General features: G+C 51.1%; 5 protein-coding genes across 5 annotated transcripts; 1 reads left to right on the forward strand and 4 right to left on the reverse strand.

The window, feature by feature from the left end:
* Nucleotides 1-271: 271 nt before the first annotated feature.
* On the reverse strand, nt 272-1,860 carry NECHADRAFT_44799 (uncharacterized protein; the record flags this gene model as incomplete). Its single annotated transcript, XM_003040752.1, has 2 exons — nt 272-1,673; nt 1,757-1,860. The coding sequence occupies 2 exons, from the start codon at nt 1,858-1,860 to the stop codon at nt 272-274; spliced, it is 1,506 nt and encodes a 501-aa protein (XP_003040798.1).
* Nucleotides 1,861-3,002: 1,142 nt separating this feature from the next.
* On the reverse strand, nt 3,003-5,483 carry NECHADRAFT_44783 (uncharacterized protein; the record flags this gene model as incomplete). Its single annotated transcript, XM_003040753.1, has 3 exons — nt 3,003-3,494; nt 3,534-4,499; nt 4,545-5,483. 3 exons carry the CDS (start codon nt 5,481-5,483, stop codon nt 3,003-3,005), a joined length of 2,397 nt encoding a protein of 798 aa, XP_003040799.1.
* A 440-nt stretch (nt 5,484-5,923) lies between these two features.
* NECHADRAFT_44872 (uncharacterized protein) lies at nt 5,924-7,878 on the reverse strand (the record flags this gene model as incomplete). The annotated part of the gene is made up of 5 exons (XM_003040754.1): nt 5,924-6,383; nt 6,437-6,688; nt 6,741-7,084; nt 7,142-7,607; nt 7,691-7,878. 5 exons carry the CDS (start codon nt 7,876-7,878, stop codon nt 5,924-5,926), a joined length of 1,710 nt encoding a protein of 569 aa, XP_003040800.1.
* Nucleotides 7,879-8,313: 435 nt separating this feature from the next.
* NECHADRAFT_94882 (uncharacterized protein) lies at nt 8,314-11,051 on the forward strand (the record flags this gene model as incomplete). Its single annotated transcript, XM_003040722.1, has 4 exons — nt 8,314-8,416; nt 8,475-9,081; nt 9,167-9,482; nt 9,537-11,051. 4 exons carry the CDS (start codon nt 8,314-8,316, stop codon nt 11,049-11,051), a joined length of 2,541 nt encoding a protein of 846 aa, XP_003040768.1.
* Nucleotides 11,052-12,727: 1,676 nt separating this feature from the next.
* Nucleotides 12,728-13,153, reverse strand: NECHADRAFT_8545 (uncharacterized protein; the record flags this gene model as incomplete). Its single annotated transcript, XM_003040755.1, has 1 exon — nt 12,728-13,153. A coding segment is annotated over one exon (426 nt), but the record flags the coding sequence as incomplete, so codon positions are not given.
* Nucleotides 13,154-14,194: the final 1,041 nt, after the last annotated feature.

Genomic DNA, 14,194 nt, shown 5'->3' on the forward strand with positions numbered 1-14,194 from the left:
CAACAGACGCATTCGCATCACTTAAGTGGTCTTGTGTTGTTCATTCGGAGATAGAAGTAGGTGGAGCATTTTCTCATGTATACTGTGAGGACACTCCCTATCGACTTGGTGAATAAACATCGATCTTCTCCTTCATTCTATGCAGAGATTACAAACACGCGAAACATGCTGATTGAGAGACCAGCCTGAAGTGCGCCACACTAAACTGCCCCCGGCCTTGTGGGGGAACGAATACCCCAGCCTTTGAACATCTGCCTTGCCTGTTAATGCCCTAGTTCTTGTGCTCAACCTCGGCACGCTCAATGTCCACCGCCTTGCTCAGGGTCGACGCGTTGGCATCAGCCCCATCGAAGATAATAGCGATTTCCTCCAGCGAAGGACCCTTGGTCTCGGGGTAGACGAAGTAGACGACGAGCCACTCAACCAGAACCCACGGAATGAAAACGGTGTACAGCTTCCAAGCAATATCGTCCAGGCCGATAGGGATAGCGTACGTCGAGAGGAGGGTGAAGCATGTGGCGAACAACTGGTACAGCGCTTGGCCTCTCATGCGGAGGTTGAATGGGAGAATCTCGGTGATGTATAGGCCCAAATTTCCGTTAAGACCAAGGTTATACGAGGGCGAGAACAGGTAGAGGAACGCAACCACTGCTCCACCAGCCACCTTGTTGTTGGGGTTGTTGGCAAAGACGGCGCTGCCAGCGGTGATGCTAACAAGGCAAACAAAGATGGCTGCGAGGGAGGAGAGGAAAAGTGTGCGTCGACCGAGCTTCTGAGGAAGGGTTGCAAAGTAGAGTGCAGAAAACCACGAAAGGACCTGCTGTGTCGCGTTGATAAGAGTCTGCTCGAGACTCGTAGTAAGTCCAACCGACGTCAGAACCGGTGCCAGGTAGTATGAGATGAACGCATTGCCAGACATCTGGCTGATACAGGCGCACCAGAGAAGAATAAAGAGACGCTTCTGGTTGCCCTTTGTACGGACGAATTCGAGGTAGTTCTGGATCCAGTTGTGGCGATCAATGCTCCTCTCGTAGGCGAGCGCATTCGTAATCTCGCTGTACTCGAATTGCACCAGGGGATCCTCCTTGTTACCCTCGGCATGGTATTTCGCGAGGATGTCAAGGGCTTCGTCATTTCTGTCCTTGGAGATGAGCCAACGTGGGCTTTCAGGAACGAACCATAGACCGAGAAGTTGAATGACTGAAGGTAAGCCCTGAATTCCAGAAGGGATACGCCAGGAGGCGGACGAGGCGATTCGAAAGGTACCGAATGTCACCCACGCCGCGACAATAGAACCAAGAGCGTAGGACGTGTTGAAAAGAGCAGTTGCAGTAGCTCTGTGCGCAGGGTGTGCCAGCTCGGTGATCAAAGGAGCGCCCGACGCGCCAATGAAGACGGCACCGAAACCCAAGATGCCTCTAGACACAACAAACATGGGGAGGTTCTGGGCAGCTGCCTGAAGTGTAGCACCAATGGTACAAACAGTAGCTCCGAGGCCCATAGCAGATCGTCTTCCCAAGGTATCGCTGACGAAGGATAGGAAGGGGATGGCACAAAGGCCGCCCATGGGGTATGCGGCATTGAACAACCCCAACGTCGATCCCTTCGGTTCACCAAAGTAATCTCGCCAATTCTCGACTGATTGCAAGCCATTCATCATAGATCCATCAAACCTGAATTTGTTTCACAATCGAGAGGTTAGTTGTGGCTGCAATTGGGGGGTTCGGGGGGTGGACAGGTTGGGTAAGACACTCACCCTTGGGTAAAGATGGAGAGCATTGGGACAATCAGCAACAAGTTGAGAGTACGTAGATTCCGAGATTTCCACCATTTCGTCGTGTCGACACTGCTCTCCGGCATCAATGTCCGGACTTCTACCACGGGAGCCGACATGTTGGTGATGGTGGTGGTGGTGGCGGTATGTGGGAGACAAGTTGATCCAATAAAGTTGCAGACAGTTTTGGATGTGACTGTAAAGAAGTGATGAGACTTCTGACTTGGCAGGAGTTGTTGTTTCTTTTATCCTTTCGCAAGTTGCCTTGAAAAATTGAACCAACACTCACGAGACCACCCTCAAATCCCAGACCCAGGATCCAGAACGAACCACTGACCTGAAAAGGAATAGTCTAACCCCTGCAAGTAGAAAAAAACCGCTTGTCACGATCGGAGGTAAGACCACTCTTTGGTAAGGTGATCAAAAGTCTGGGGTTTGGGGTCTGGGGTTTGTGGGAGTTCGTGGAGAAGAACGAGGTGGTGCGTTTGCTTACAGAGCTAACTTTGTTGCTAGCATTGGAGTCTAGTCCACCCCGCGGAAAGCCGGGTATGGTAGATGGACTGGGTGCGGAAAGCCGGGTAGACTAATTGTTGGATACGCGGAAAGACGGGGCTCGGCTTCTAGGGGGAACCGTGCCATCCTTCATGACTCGCTCGGTCTCCTCCGCACTTGGCTCTCGTTTTTTTGCTTAGGCTCTTTAGTCTATGGCATTCAGTGCCTGAGAGCTGTGCAATTCGACCCTGGCTAGCCTGGCACGCGTTCGCAGAAAAACATGAGATACTGAGTCAATGACCTCTGTCGTCTGAGGTGGAAAATATTCATAAAATAAATAAAAAAAATACTCAAAGATTTATGATATTATTACTTATTTTTATCTCTTATTTAGCATGTAATTCGCTTATTATGTGAGGACTCTTTGCTAAGTATAGACATTCTGGTATCTTAACTTTTTTTACGTCTGGGTGGCTGTGCAATTTGACCTTGGTCGGTAGGGTCGAGGTGGTTGATCGGTAGTTTGGGGAAGCTTAATTTTGGGCTTGAACATTTACCCCAGCTTTCACGGCTCAGTGTAGTAGCATCATGCACTCAGAGTAATACCAGTAGTTCAAGGTTTTAATTGTCTCACTACCACAACCGAGCCCTTGGATCCACGAAGGAGAAGCACTTGGCTGAATTGATCACATACACTACTTACTACAAACTTGACTATGACACTATTTTGAGCAGTTTACAGGGTAAAGTCAAGTTCCAGTCCAAACTTGGTCTCCTGACGTCCATCCAGATACGTCACATGAATAGGAACACCATCAACGGCAGCCTCCGTCTCAAGACGCAACGACACCGACGCCTTGTCCCAACCCTCGGACCGTTTCCACGCAACGTGCGCCGTTCCGGGCGCCAACTTGCCACCAAGCGGGACTTTGGCCTTGAATGAGGGGAAGAGCCCCGTCCTCGGCCGAAACGACACCGAGCTCCAGCCTGGCTCGGCTGGTCGGATGCCTGCAACTTCAGCCATGAGTTCGTACAGAGGTACACAGCTCCATGCGTGACAGTCGGATCGTACCGTCACCTCATCTTCGCACCATGTCGTCAAGTTGAGGGATAGCTGATTTAACCATGGTTGCCACATGTCGTGAAAGACGTCGTCGTACAAGTTGCCACCTGCCGTCGAGAGAGCACGAAGCAGGTAGAACGACATGGCTTGTGACGGTTTGGTCAACTCGGTGGCAGGTACCGGGCCCTGCAAGTCCTCTTCCACAGAGGGCTTGGACTGTGCCATTGGCAGAGACTGCCTCAGCAACTTGCGTGCATAGTCTCCTGTCGCGGCTCCGCATAAAACGGCCCATATTTGGTTGTGTTGACTAAAGTCTCGGGTGACATCAGCCGAAGAGGCGAGTCCATCGGTGAATACCTCGCCGAGTCGACAGTGCTGCTTGATGGCTCCGACGATGGTATCTGCCCGAGCTTCAAGTTCCCCAGCAGGGCCTTGTCTCCCGATGGCCTTGACTACGGGCACCAATCTTTGCATGGTATGGGCATAGAGTGAGTTTGTGAACGTCTGGTATCCTGTTTGTGCGGCTGCTGGGGGGATACCCATCGGCGCCCACTCAGGCGTCCAGTCCACAAAGTCCCAGAATAGAGTCTTTGATGATACGAGGCCCAGCTCAGGATCGACACGCCCCGCAAAATATTCGAGGATTCCATCACAGACAGGGATCAGCTTGCGGGTGAATTCAATGTCCCCAAAGTGTTCAAAGTGATCCACAAGCGTGAGAATCCAGAATAGCGAAAAGTGTGGGATTATCTGGAGCTGCGAGGCCGGGCTGCGGCTTGCTAGCAATCCCAGATGAGCGCGGTACGAGCTATGTAGCTGGAGAATGGCCTGACGAGCCATGCGATCGTCTCCGGAAGCATAGTACGTGAAGAGACACGAGCTTCGTACGTCCATTGCATACTGCAACTGCTCGTAAAAGGGGCAATCCTCGTAGCAATCGTGCATGCAGTTGGTGAGGGTACGGACGCTGGTGGACCAAAGCTGCTCATAAGCTGTGCCAGGGATTTCGACCTCTCCAGTGACATCCAGTGGATAGTGTGTTCTGTCGACGTGCACTCCAGTCATGATGAGGTCGCTTTCAGCGTTGACTTGTATATCCAGGGCCAAGATACGGAAAGTTCGAAAGTGAAATGGACGGAAATTCTCTTTAGTCTCTGGGCTCGTGGTATGCTGAAGGCTCTGAGCTGATTCATAGCCTTGCGCACCTGCAAAGACGTATCGATCCTGTGGTCCGTAGAGCTTCTTGGTCGTATCAAGGCGATTGCCTTTGCGGCGAACGTAGGGGACCATCTCAGGTTCATCTTCATAGCACTCGGCGTAGGTGATTTGAAGCTCGCTGCCGGATACCGTAGGACGTTTAAAGCAAAACTCGATATACGCCGTCAGGTGGTGATCTGCCTCGAGCTCGATGTGATGTGTCGTACCTGCTGGTAGACGGAGGGTTGGAACACCGGCATGAGGATTCAAGAGGAGGTCTTCCCATTCTTGCTGGGATACTGAGCTCCGAAGATTGTGCACCTTTTTGAAACCCGCGGGAGTGATACGTGGCAAGGGAATCATTCGGGGATGCAGCATCCAAGGAGGACCGATGCCATGAGACTTGGGGAGATCGAGAACCTGTGCAGCTACCCAATCAAGATCATGCCTGGGAATAATCGCGGCGTCTTCGTAAACGTGTAAAAAGTCGTCTTCTTTTTGGTCGATGCGAAGCTTCCGAGAAGCGTCAATGGCGACAAGCCATGTGTCATCCGTGTCGAGTTGAACTTCATGAAGGCCTGCGTCGCCTGCTCTTCGCACTAACAGCCCAGGAAATGGCATCCTGGGGAAGCTTGTGCCGTAGGAAGTACCGTGGTACAGACGAAGAACCTGGATGGAGAGGGTGTTAAGACCCGGTTTGAGGTATGAACCAATGTCAAGTTCATCGTAGAACCACATGTGCTCGTCTCCTTTGACAGGGCCAAAGATGACGAGACGTCCGTTGATGTAGAGCTGATACTTTGTGTCCGCTGTGATCTGGACAATGACGGGCTCGCTAGGGACACGGTCAAGCGTGAGTTCTTTGCGAAAATGGACAAAGCCTCCTGCCGAGTCTTTTGCGCTGTCGACCCATTCTGGGTGCCATATCCATTTTGAGTCGATGGGTGGTTTATCCATATTGTTTGTCGTGAAGGATTGTTGGAGAGAGGTTGCCCTGGGCTTTGGTGGGGGACTGGCCTGTATTTATAAATGAGCATGTGGTGCGGGGTCTGCTTGGAGGGGTCCTGGGCTGACATTTCCATCATCGAATATCGTATCAATCGCGTGGATATTGGTTTTGCTTCAGTATAGAATGGATTTAGACAATAGTGGCTCTGAGGCTCTTCGTAAGTGATATATAGTTGAGTATGAAAGTCGACCATATGCTGTACCATAGCCTGAGATTGGCCTACTGTGGCTCTTCTGGGTTGAACAATTTCCAGTGCTCACGAGTAGATAATTGCCAGACTCCAGCCTCGTTACCAAACAGGAAAACAACAGTCCATGGCAATGATGGTTTCTCTGAGGAGCAGATACGAATACTTTTTTCCCCTATGAATGTGATTGACTGTGTAAAATTACAAGATAGGTGACATGAAAGCTTCCAGAAGCTCAAGGCGGATCTTGGCATCCCTGGCTTCATCCTTCCAGAATCGCAAAAGATCCATCACCTTGTTGATTGAAGCCTTCCATCCAAGAGGCAGCAGACTATGAATCCCTGCTCGACCAGCAGCGACTAGAACAAAGGCACTACGTGTGCAGGAACGCAGCATGAGCCAAGTCCCGTGATGACGACGACGGAACCCTGGTTCATTGTCTTTTATGCGCTGGATGTTTACTTCCAGTCCCTTGCGAGCTAGCCTGGTGGCCTCGGCATCTTCATGTAACCTTCCATGGACTGCGTCGACTACCAGTGGCCAGTATATCATCTCGTAGCAGTCGATAAGATGGCCGCTTAGGATGAAGCGTAGACGTGCGCTTTGGGTATCGTGATCGATCGGTTGGTCGAGCTTTAAGCTCGCAGGCAACGAGTCGACCCTGGAACAACTGGTTAGTAAAAAGTAACCTGGGGAAGGGGCCAAGGAACTTACCAACTCTGCGCTTGCTGTTCAAACTCGACAATGCTTGATACTTTTTCGGCAAGACTGGCCTCCCTCGAGGCTACGTTTGTCGAATGGGCCAAGATGCGATTGCTAAGACGGCGCAGCGCAATCTCTGCCAAGTAAAAGTACCAGCCTGCCTCTCCTTCTGATTGGAGACCTCTTGGTGGTGATGGGAAGAATTGAGGGTAGCGCAAGTTCCACGCGCTGTTTTCAGTTATGCTCATCTCCAGTCGTAGTTCTCTATGACAGTATCAGTCAACTGATTGAGCCTCCAACAGAAAACTTGACTTACAGCTCTGACTTAAAGGCAGTCCAGTAGATACTATCGTGTAGTTCAGATGCCTTGTCCTGTGCGACACCAGACGAAGTCACGAATCCTTGGCAACAGGCAAGAGCCTGAAGAAACATTCTCCATGCTTCGAATGGTCTCATTGTCGTCATCAAATACACGCCCGAGAGGAAGAATATCTGTGCCTCTACCGGCCCGCTACGGCACAGTAGCTGTCCCATTCGCCGCTGAGCTGCGACAAAAAAGGATTCTGCTTGTTGGAATTGCTTCGAGTTTCGCGACATCATTGACGTTGTCACCGAGTCATCGTGATCGCAGTCGATCGTTCCAAGGGCAAAGACTAGCAGCTATTGATTCAAGACGTCAGCTCCTTTGCCATTTTGGCAGTTTATTGCAGAACGCACCGAGATGCAGGCCGAGGAATCCCAGCCGAGGCCATTGTACAGGGACGTTCGGATGTCCTCTTGAAGATGTGTAAGCTCGATTACCGGATTGTAGATATGAAAGTTGTCGATAAAGTTTTGCAACAACTGGTTTGTAGCATCTTCGTCAAAGTCCGGAGCCTGCAAGAGGCGATTCCAAGCGACATCAGTCTCTGCAGAGCCAGCTTGGAGGATGTTGGCGAGCGAAAGAGGTTGAGTGTCGAGGAAAGAACGTAGTATTGGCCACTCCAGAACGGCTTCGACATTGATAAAAGGTTCTTGAGATGATAGAGAGTCTCTCTGGGAGAAGCCTTCCTGGGCCTGAAAGGCTTTGCCCGAGGACGGATGGTCAACCTCCTGAGGGGTCGTGGTATCGGGGATAGCAACACGAACGAGACTCTCCAACTCATCGAGGCGCTGTAGGATTGCTAAACTCGCAGGGTCGAAACTGGACACAGTGAAATTGTTAGACGTCGGCCACTGCCGGGCTGAGCTCGAAGTAGACTGTTCTCGGGGTAATGGTGGGCGTACCTTGACTTGTCGCCCTCCTGATACACGCACTGGACGCCTAGCTTGGAGCATGAAGTGCATGATGGCTGCTCATTGTCACACTTGACACGCCGTCTCCGGCAGGTCCCACAGGCCTGAGCAGCGCGCTTGCGAGGATACGTGGGACGACTGGCGTCTGGTGGAGGTCGCTTGGATGACCCCGTTGACATTGCAATGGCGAAACGGTGGAGATGAAAGGGCGCGGAAAGCAGGAAGTGAGAGAGAGCTGAAGGCTGATTAAGACAGCGGAAAGACGGATGAGGACGGCTAAGGGTCTGAAGTGAGGTCCGCGGAAAGCCGGGTAAGAATACACCCTGTCGCTAGAAAAGTGGACAAGCTTTTCGGAGAGGGGCCGAGTTATGCTCTATTTGTGCTAGTCCAAGAGGCTATTGGTACTACACCAAGACCAGGTCACGTCATCCCCTATGCACCGACCTAACACAGCACAGTAATAGAGGACTCAGGTGAATTTAGTCAGCAGTCAAGATGAGGTGACTTATATCCCGTCAAGGGAGGGGACTGGGTATTGCCATTCAGACGACCAAGTGCCATTCCTCCCCCGCAATCAGAAGTCTGTCGTGGTATTCCCCCCAAACTTCGTCATCATGGGAGACATTTCTAGCTTCCTCTCCGAAGAAAAGTCGTTATTCGACGTTGAACATGTCTTGAAGGAGTTGACCACGAATGAAAAGATTGATCTTCTCGCAGGTAAGTACAGTCTTAACAAATCTCAATTTTCCATTTACTAATACTGGCCTACCTCCAGGTGTCGACTTCTGGCACACCAAGGCAATCCCTCGACTTAATGTTCCCTCGATCCGAATGTCAGATGGCCCCAATGGGGTCCGAGGTACTAGATTTTTCAATGGCGTGCCCGCAGCTTGCTTCCCATGTGGCACCGGCCTCGCAGCGACTTGGAATACAGACCTTCTTCGAGAAGCCGGTCACCTAATGGGTACAGAGGCAAGGGCAAAAGGAGCCCACGTGCTTCTAGGTCCCACGGTCAATATGCAGCGAAGCCCCCTTGGAGGGCGAGCTTTCGAGTCCTTCTCCGAGGACCCTGTTCTGTCCGGGAACTGCGCGTCAGCCATCATAAGCGGCATTCAGAGCACTGGGGTTGTGGCATCAATTAAGCATTTTGTGGCCAACGACCAAGAGCATGAGCGCATGGCTGTTGACTCGCTTGTCACGGAACGGGCTCTGCGAGAGATCTATACCCTCCCCTTTCAGATCGCCGTCAGGGACTCGAATCCCGGGTCGTTCATGACATCTTATAACAAGGTCAATGGAGTACACGTGAGTGAGAACAGGGACATGATCGAGAAGATTGTCCGGAAAGAATGGGGATGGCAAGGTCTGGTGACAAGTGATTGGTAAGTCACAAAGGAGCAGTCGCGACTAGTTTATCGTCTACCGGAAACCGCTCTGCAATGCCAGAACAAAGATAACACTGGACAGGTACGGGACATACTCAACAGTCGAATCACTCGAGGCCGGACTAGACATCGAAATGCCAGGCCCGACCCGTTGGCGCGGACAGATGCTACTCCACGCACTTATGTCAAGAAAGATTGACATCGAGGCCATCAACGAGCGAGTTAGGGAGATACTGAAGCTTGTTCGCCGAGCCGTGCAGACAGGCATTCCTGAGAATGCCCCTGAGCAGGGTCGAGATACGCCAGAAACGGCGTCGCTGTTGAGAACGATCGCGAGTGAAGCCGTCGTCCTTCTGAAGAACGAGAATAACGCACTTCCTTTCAAGAAGGATGAGAAGGTGAGACGCAGATGAGTCCCGCCAAAATTGCGGATATTGACACATATTGTCTAGGTCGTTGTCATTGGCCCTAATGCCAAGACAGCTGTCTACTGTGGTGGCGGATCTGCTACTCTACGCCCCTACTACGCCATCTCACCATTCGAGGGAGTTTCCAAAAAGACCGACAATCTGTCATACTCGGTCGGTTGTTACGCCCACAAGATGTTGCCACTTCTAGGGTCACGACTTCGAACCAAAGATGGCCAACCGGGCGTCACTTTTACAGCCTTTACTTCCCCCGACACGGTCAAGGACCGAGTTGCCGTTGATACCATCCATCTGGATACCACAGACATGTACTTTGCCGATTATTATCACCCTGAAATTACCGAGAACCTCTGGTGGGGAGAGATCGAAGCTGTTTTCGAGGCTGACGAGACTGGCGACTTCGAGTTTGGGCTCACTGTGTTTGGAACGGCTAGGCTCTACGTCGACGATGAGCTTGTCGTCGATAACGAGACCACTCAACGTCCCGGAGGAACCTTTTTCAATGTTGGCACTGTTGAGGAGACTGGAGTGAGACGTCTGACGGCTGGCCAGACATACAAGATCAGAGTTGTTTTTGCTAGCGGTGCGGCGTCAAAACTTGGTGATGCCGAGGGTGTCGTCTCATATGGAAGCGGTGGCCTAAGAATCGGAGGGGCCAGAGTTATCGACCCAGAAGACGAGATTGCCAAGGCCGTGGAGCTAGCCAAGACGGCGGACCAGGTTGTCTTGTTTGTTGGCCTCAACTCTGACTTTGAGCAAGAAGGCCATGACCGTCCTCACATGGACCTCCCCGGACGCACTGATGAGCTTGTGTCGGCAGTTGCAGCGGCCAATCCGAAGACAGTCGTGGTCGTTCAGTCCGGATCACCCGTTACCATGCCTTGGGCTAACTCGGTCGCTGCGGTGATACAAGCCTGGTACGGCGGTAATGAGACTGGCAATGCTATTGCGGATGTCCTGTTTGGCGACGTCAACCCCTCAGGAAAGCTGCCACTATCCTTCCCTATCCGTGTTGAGGATAACCCAGCTTTCTTCAACTATCGCTCGGAGCACGGCCGGGTTCTCTACGGAGAGGATGTTTACGTTGGGTACCGATTCTACGAGACAATCAAGCGACCTACTCTGTGGTCATTTGGTTCTGGATTGTCATACACTACTTTCGACCTGTTGGACCTTTCCATTCAGCAAGAGCAAAGGAATGGGCGTGAGCTTCTACTTATTGACGTTGGTATAAAGAACACTGGCTCAGTCGACGGCGCCCAAGTAGTCCAGGTATACGTTACCGCCCGGTCCTCGTCGATCAAGCGTCCAGTGAAGGAGCTCAAGGGATTCTCAAAGGTCTTTGTCAAAGCTGGTGAAACAGTAATTACCAAGATCTCTATCGAGAGAAAGTATGCCACGAGTATCTGGGACGAGACCAGGCATAAATGGGTGGAGGAGGCGGGGACATATGATGTCTTGGTGGGAGATTCCAGCTCCAACATTCAGCTCAAGGGTCAATTCGAGGTTTCGGATACAACCTGGTGGTCTGGCCTGTAAGGTAGATTTTATCACTCAGAAGAAAAGAGCAAAGAATGAGCCCAAATATCGGCCGAATGCTATCCCAGTCCCATGAACAGGTCATTTATTCTGCCTGCGTGAGCAAAACAGAAAGCATGAACTTTCCACCCATCAATTTTGTCAGAATGTTGTTATGATGTCGGTCCCAAGCCGGTTGTTGCCTGGGGACAAGCTCATCGGGCCACACTCAAATCAAGGAGTCGCCAAGAAACCCAGCATCTCGATGTTTTAGTTTGGCTTGTGTACTATTCCTAAAGCTGTGAGTCTTTCTTCCCAGTCATGTCGGGCATTTATCGACCTGTGAGTAAGAGGACGGCTCAGGTGGGTTACAATATAAACACACTCGACCGTACTTTGTAAACTGAATCTTAGCATCGGGTTATGATGCTATGATGTTTTGACAATGTGTTATTTCTTATAGTTGCAGCCTGACCATTGATAGGTTCACTGAGCCAGAAGATTGTAGACTAAATCAATGTGACAAGACTGTAAAAGTTACCTCTGCTATTCCCACTTGCCGGCCCAACACGGTCCAAATACCAATAAAGATCAGAGAGGTGTTCTGGTTCCCAAAAACAACGAAAGTATCCAATCCTTCTATAAAAGTCATCGGTTTGTTGAGCCACAATTATTCCATGGAGCGTGAACTGATTGTCTGCCACCATGCGGTTATCGAGCACCAGGAGCAGACAGAAGAGCTGCTCGTCAGTGACTTGGTTGACACCTTCGTCAATCACAGTGTCAATGGGCGGCAACCCCGCCGGGGCAAACCCTTCCCCTTCACTTGCGTGAATCTCGCGGAGGAACTCTTCTGAAAACCCTTTAACCCCTGCGTCATATGCCAGCGCAAAGCACTGCAATTCTATGCGCCCTGAACTGACTCGCCCTGTGGGGTTATGCGGACTATAGGGTGTAGTCTCGGCTCTGATAACTGTTGCGAGTTGGTGCGCGTCGTGAGGGTAGCGAGGCATAATGCGATCGTCCCACAAGATGAGTCCGTCTTCCATCGACGCCCATGACCAGGACGGTGCTCCATGGCTCGATCGTCTTCTGGGTTCGCGTACATACCAAAGTAGATCATAAACGGCTGTTCTTCTCCAGATTCCAGCAAGGTATTTGTCTGAAAGGAAACGCTCAAGCATAGAAGCGACACTGGACAGAGCAACTAGCTTATCGCTTGGATATGTCAACGACGATGAGGTGTAAGCCCTTCGTATCTTGTCCCAGATGCCGTAAGCTTCCGCTAGGCTCCCACGTCCTGCCATGAAACGGGATATTGCCTGTTGTGTGCGTTCCACCCATGCCTTTTGGTTGTAAAACTTGCTCATGACATAGAGTTCGAGGTCGTACAAGCCATGGCTGGAAATGAAAGCCAAGGAATAAGACTTTCGACATTCCCAATACAATGTTTCGGCTGCGAAATGGACTGTACGGGGTGACAAGAGTCTCTCTTGCAATACCCATCCGCGTTTGTTGATTTCGCTCCGATCCACAGCCTTCCACAAGTCGAGGGGCCCTGGGTCTCGAATCAGGCAGTGAGGTTGACTTGATGAAGCTTCGGTCGAATTCCAAGAGCATTCAATGTCGAACTTGATGACGTTACCGTCCCGAGCCCGCCACTCTACCGAAGAGTGAAGGCCCTTGCCGCTCACGACGGCTCCGGTCGCGGCAAAGTTGCAGATCGAGTTCTCGTAAACCATTGACATCTGTGCACTCTGGGCTTCCCAGTCATCTGGATCGTTTTGGTTGATACATAGAGAATCGATCCATAGGTATCTTAGACCCAACCCACGAGTAGTCTCAATGGCTTCTTGGAATGTATAAGGAAGGGAGTCAATGTCGAAGTCTACAGGGTGATTGCTGGTGAGTTTCGGCATCTGCGCGGTGTTCCACCGATGGCTTAGCGTTGTATAAGACGACCCAGCTGAGACATCTTCGGAGCCCAACAATCGGATCGTCGAGCTCGAGAAGTCTAAGCCAACGTCGAGGAGGCGTTTGGGTAACCACCCTTCTGGATTGGCCACTCTGCATTGGTCATGCTGTGTCAAGCACTGTTGCATCCAAAATCTCATGCATGAGAGGTGAGGACGCTGTGAGGGATTAGAAATGGGAATCTCTGCTTAATCAGCGTCAGAAATCCAGACCGCTGCATGTTTCTTACCTTCTGCGATTGCAAGGTAGTAGAATATCCGAAAGTCGGGAGTATCAAAATCACCATTGTCACTCTCTGAATCCTGGAATTCATCCATGTCGGAGGATCTACCCTCTACGTTCTGCCGATCGCGCCTAGGAGAATCGAGGTTGAAGTTGATGTGTACAGTCGTAAAGCACAGTCGTGTCCCGAACAGTTCGGCTACAACGTGCGCCCGGTTACGCTCATCTTGAGGCAATCCAAAGAACGCTTCCATTTCGTTGTGTACTGCTGGATCGCGGTGATAGCTGTCAATTTCTGAACATAGGCGGCATCTGGTAGTTGTTTGCATAAAGTCGGGATATGGCCGGCTCCATAATCGAACCCATCGTCCCTTGGCTGTTCCTTTGAGCTCGTGGGGTAGCTTTGGGGTTGCCTGTAGCGCCTGGGAACAACTTTGACAATAATCCATCATGACCTGTACATAGAGGAGGAAGACAAGTAAGCTGAGGGGTTAATGGTTCAGCTGAGACTCTGTATTCAAGATAATGGGCGGTAAAGCATGGCAAAACTGAACTCATAAGGCTCCAGTGGCGCATTCAGAAGTATGGAGTAGCTGACTGTAACTTTTAGGTAGCGACTTCATGGTTCAGGGCATTAACTAATGGAGGATATAATATTCTGCATCAATCCCCCCACGACGCGCACCAACGGAAGAGTCAAATCATGTGTAGGGTCCCATTTGACTGAATCGAAAGATAATGCTCCCTCCTTACTTCTCAAGTAGAGGTACTTGTTAAACTTTTGACAGATAAACCCCCAACCAACAAGTCTTCAACCAACAGACCAGGGGTTGTCAACCAACCACATATCTCCGAACCCCCAGTCGTCCAGCATGTGCGCCGCTCACCCACGTCAACCCCGCCCGTCTCCAGTTGGCAAAGTGGCGTGATTTCAAGGTTGTCAAAGCGGGCGCACATGTTGTGACAGG

This window comes from Fusarium vanettenii (assembly GCF_000151355.1).
Source record: "Fusarium vanettenii 77-13-4 chromosome 7 genomic scaffold NECHAsca_58_chr7_9_0, whole genome shotgun sequence".
NCBI lineage: Eukaryota > Fungi > Ascomycota > Sordariomycetes > Hypocreales > Nectriaceae > Fusarium > Fusarium vanettenii.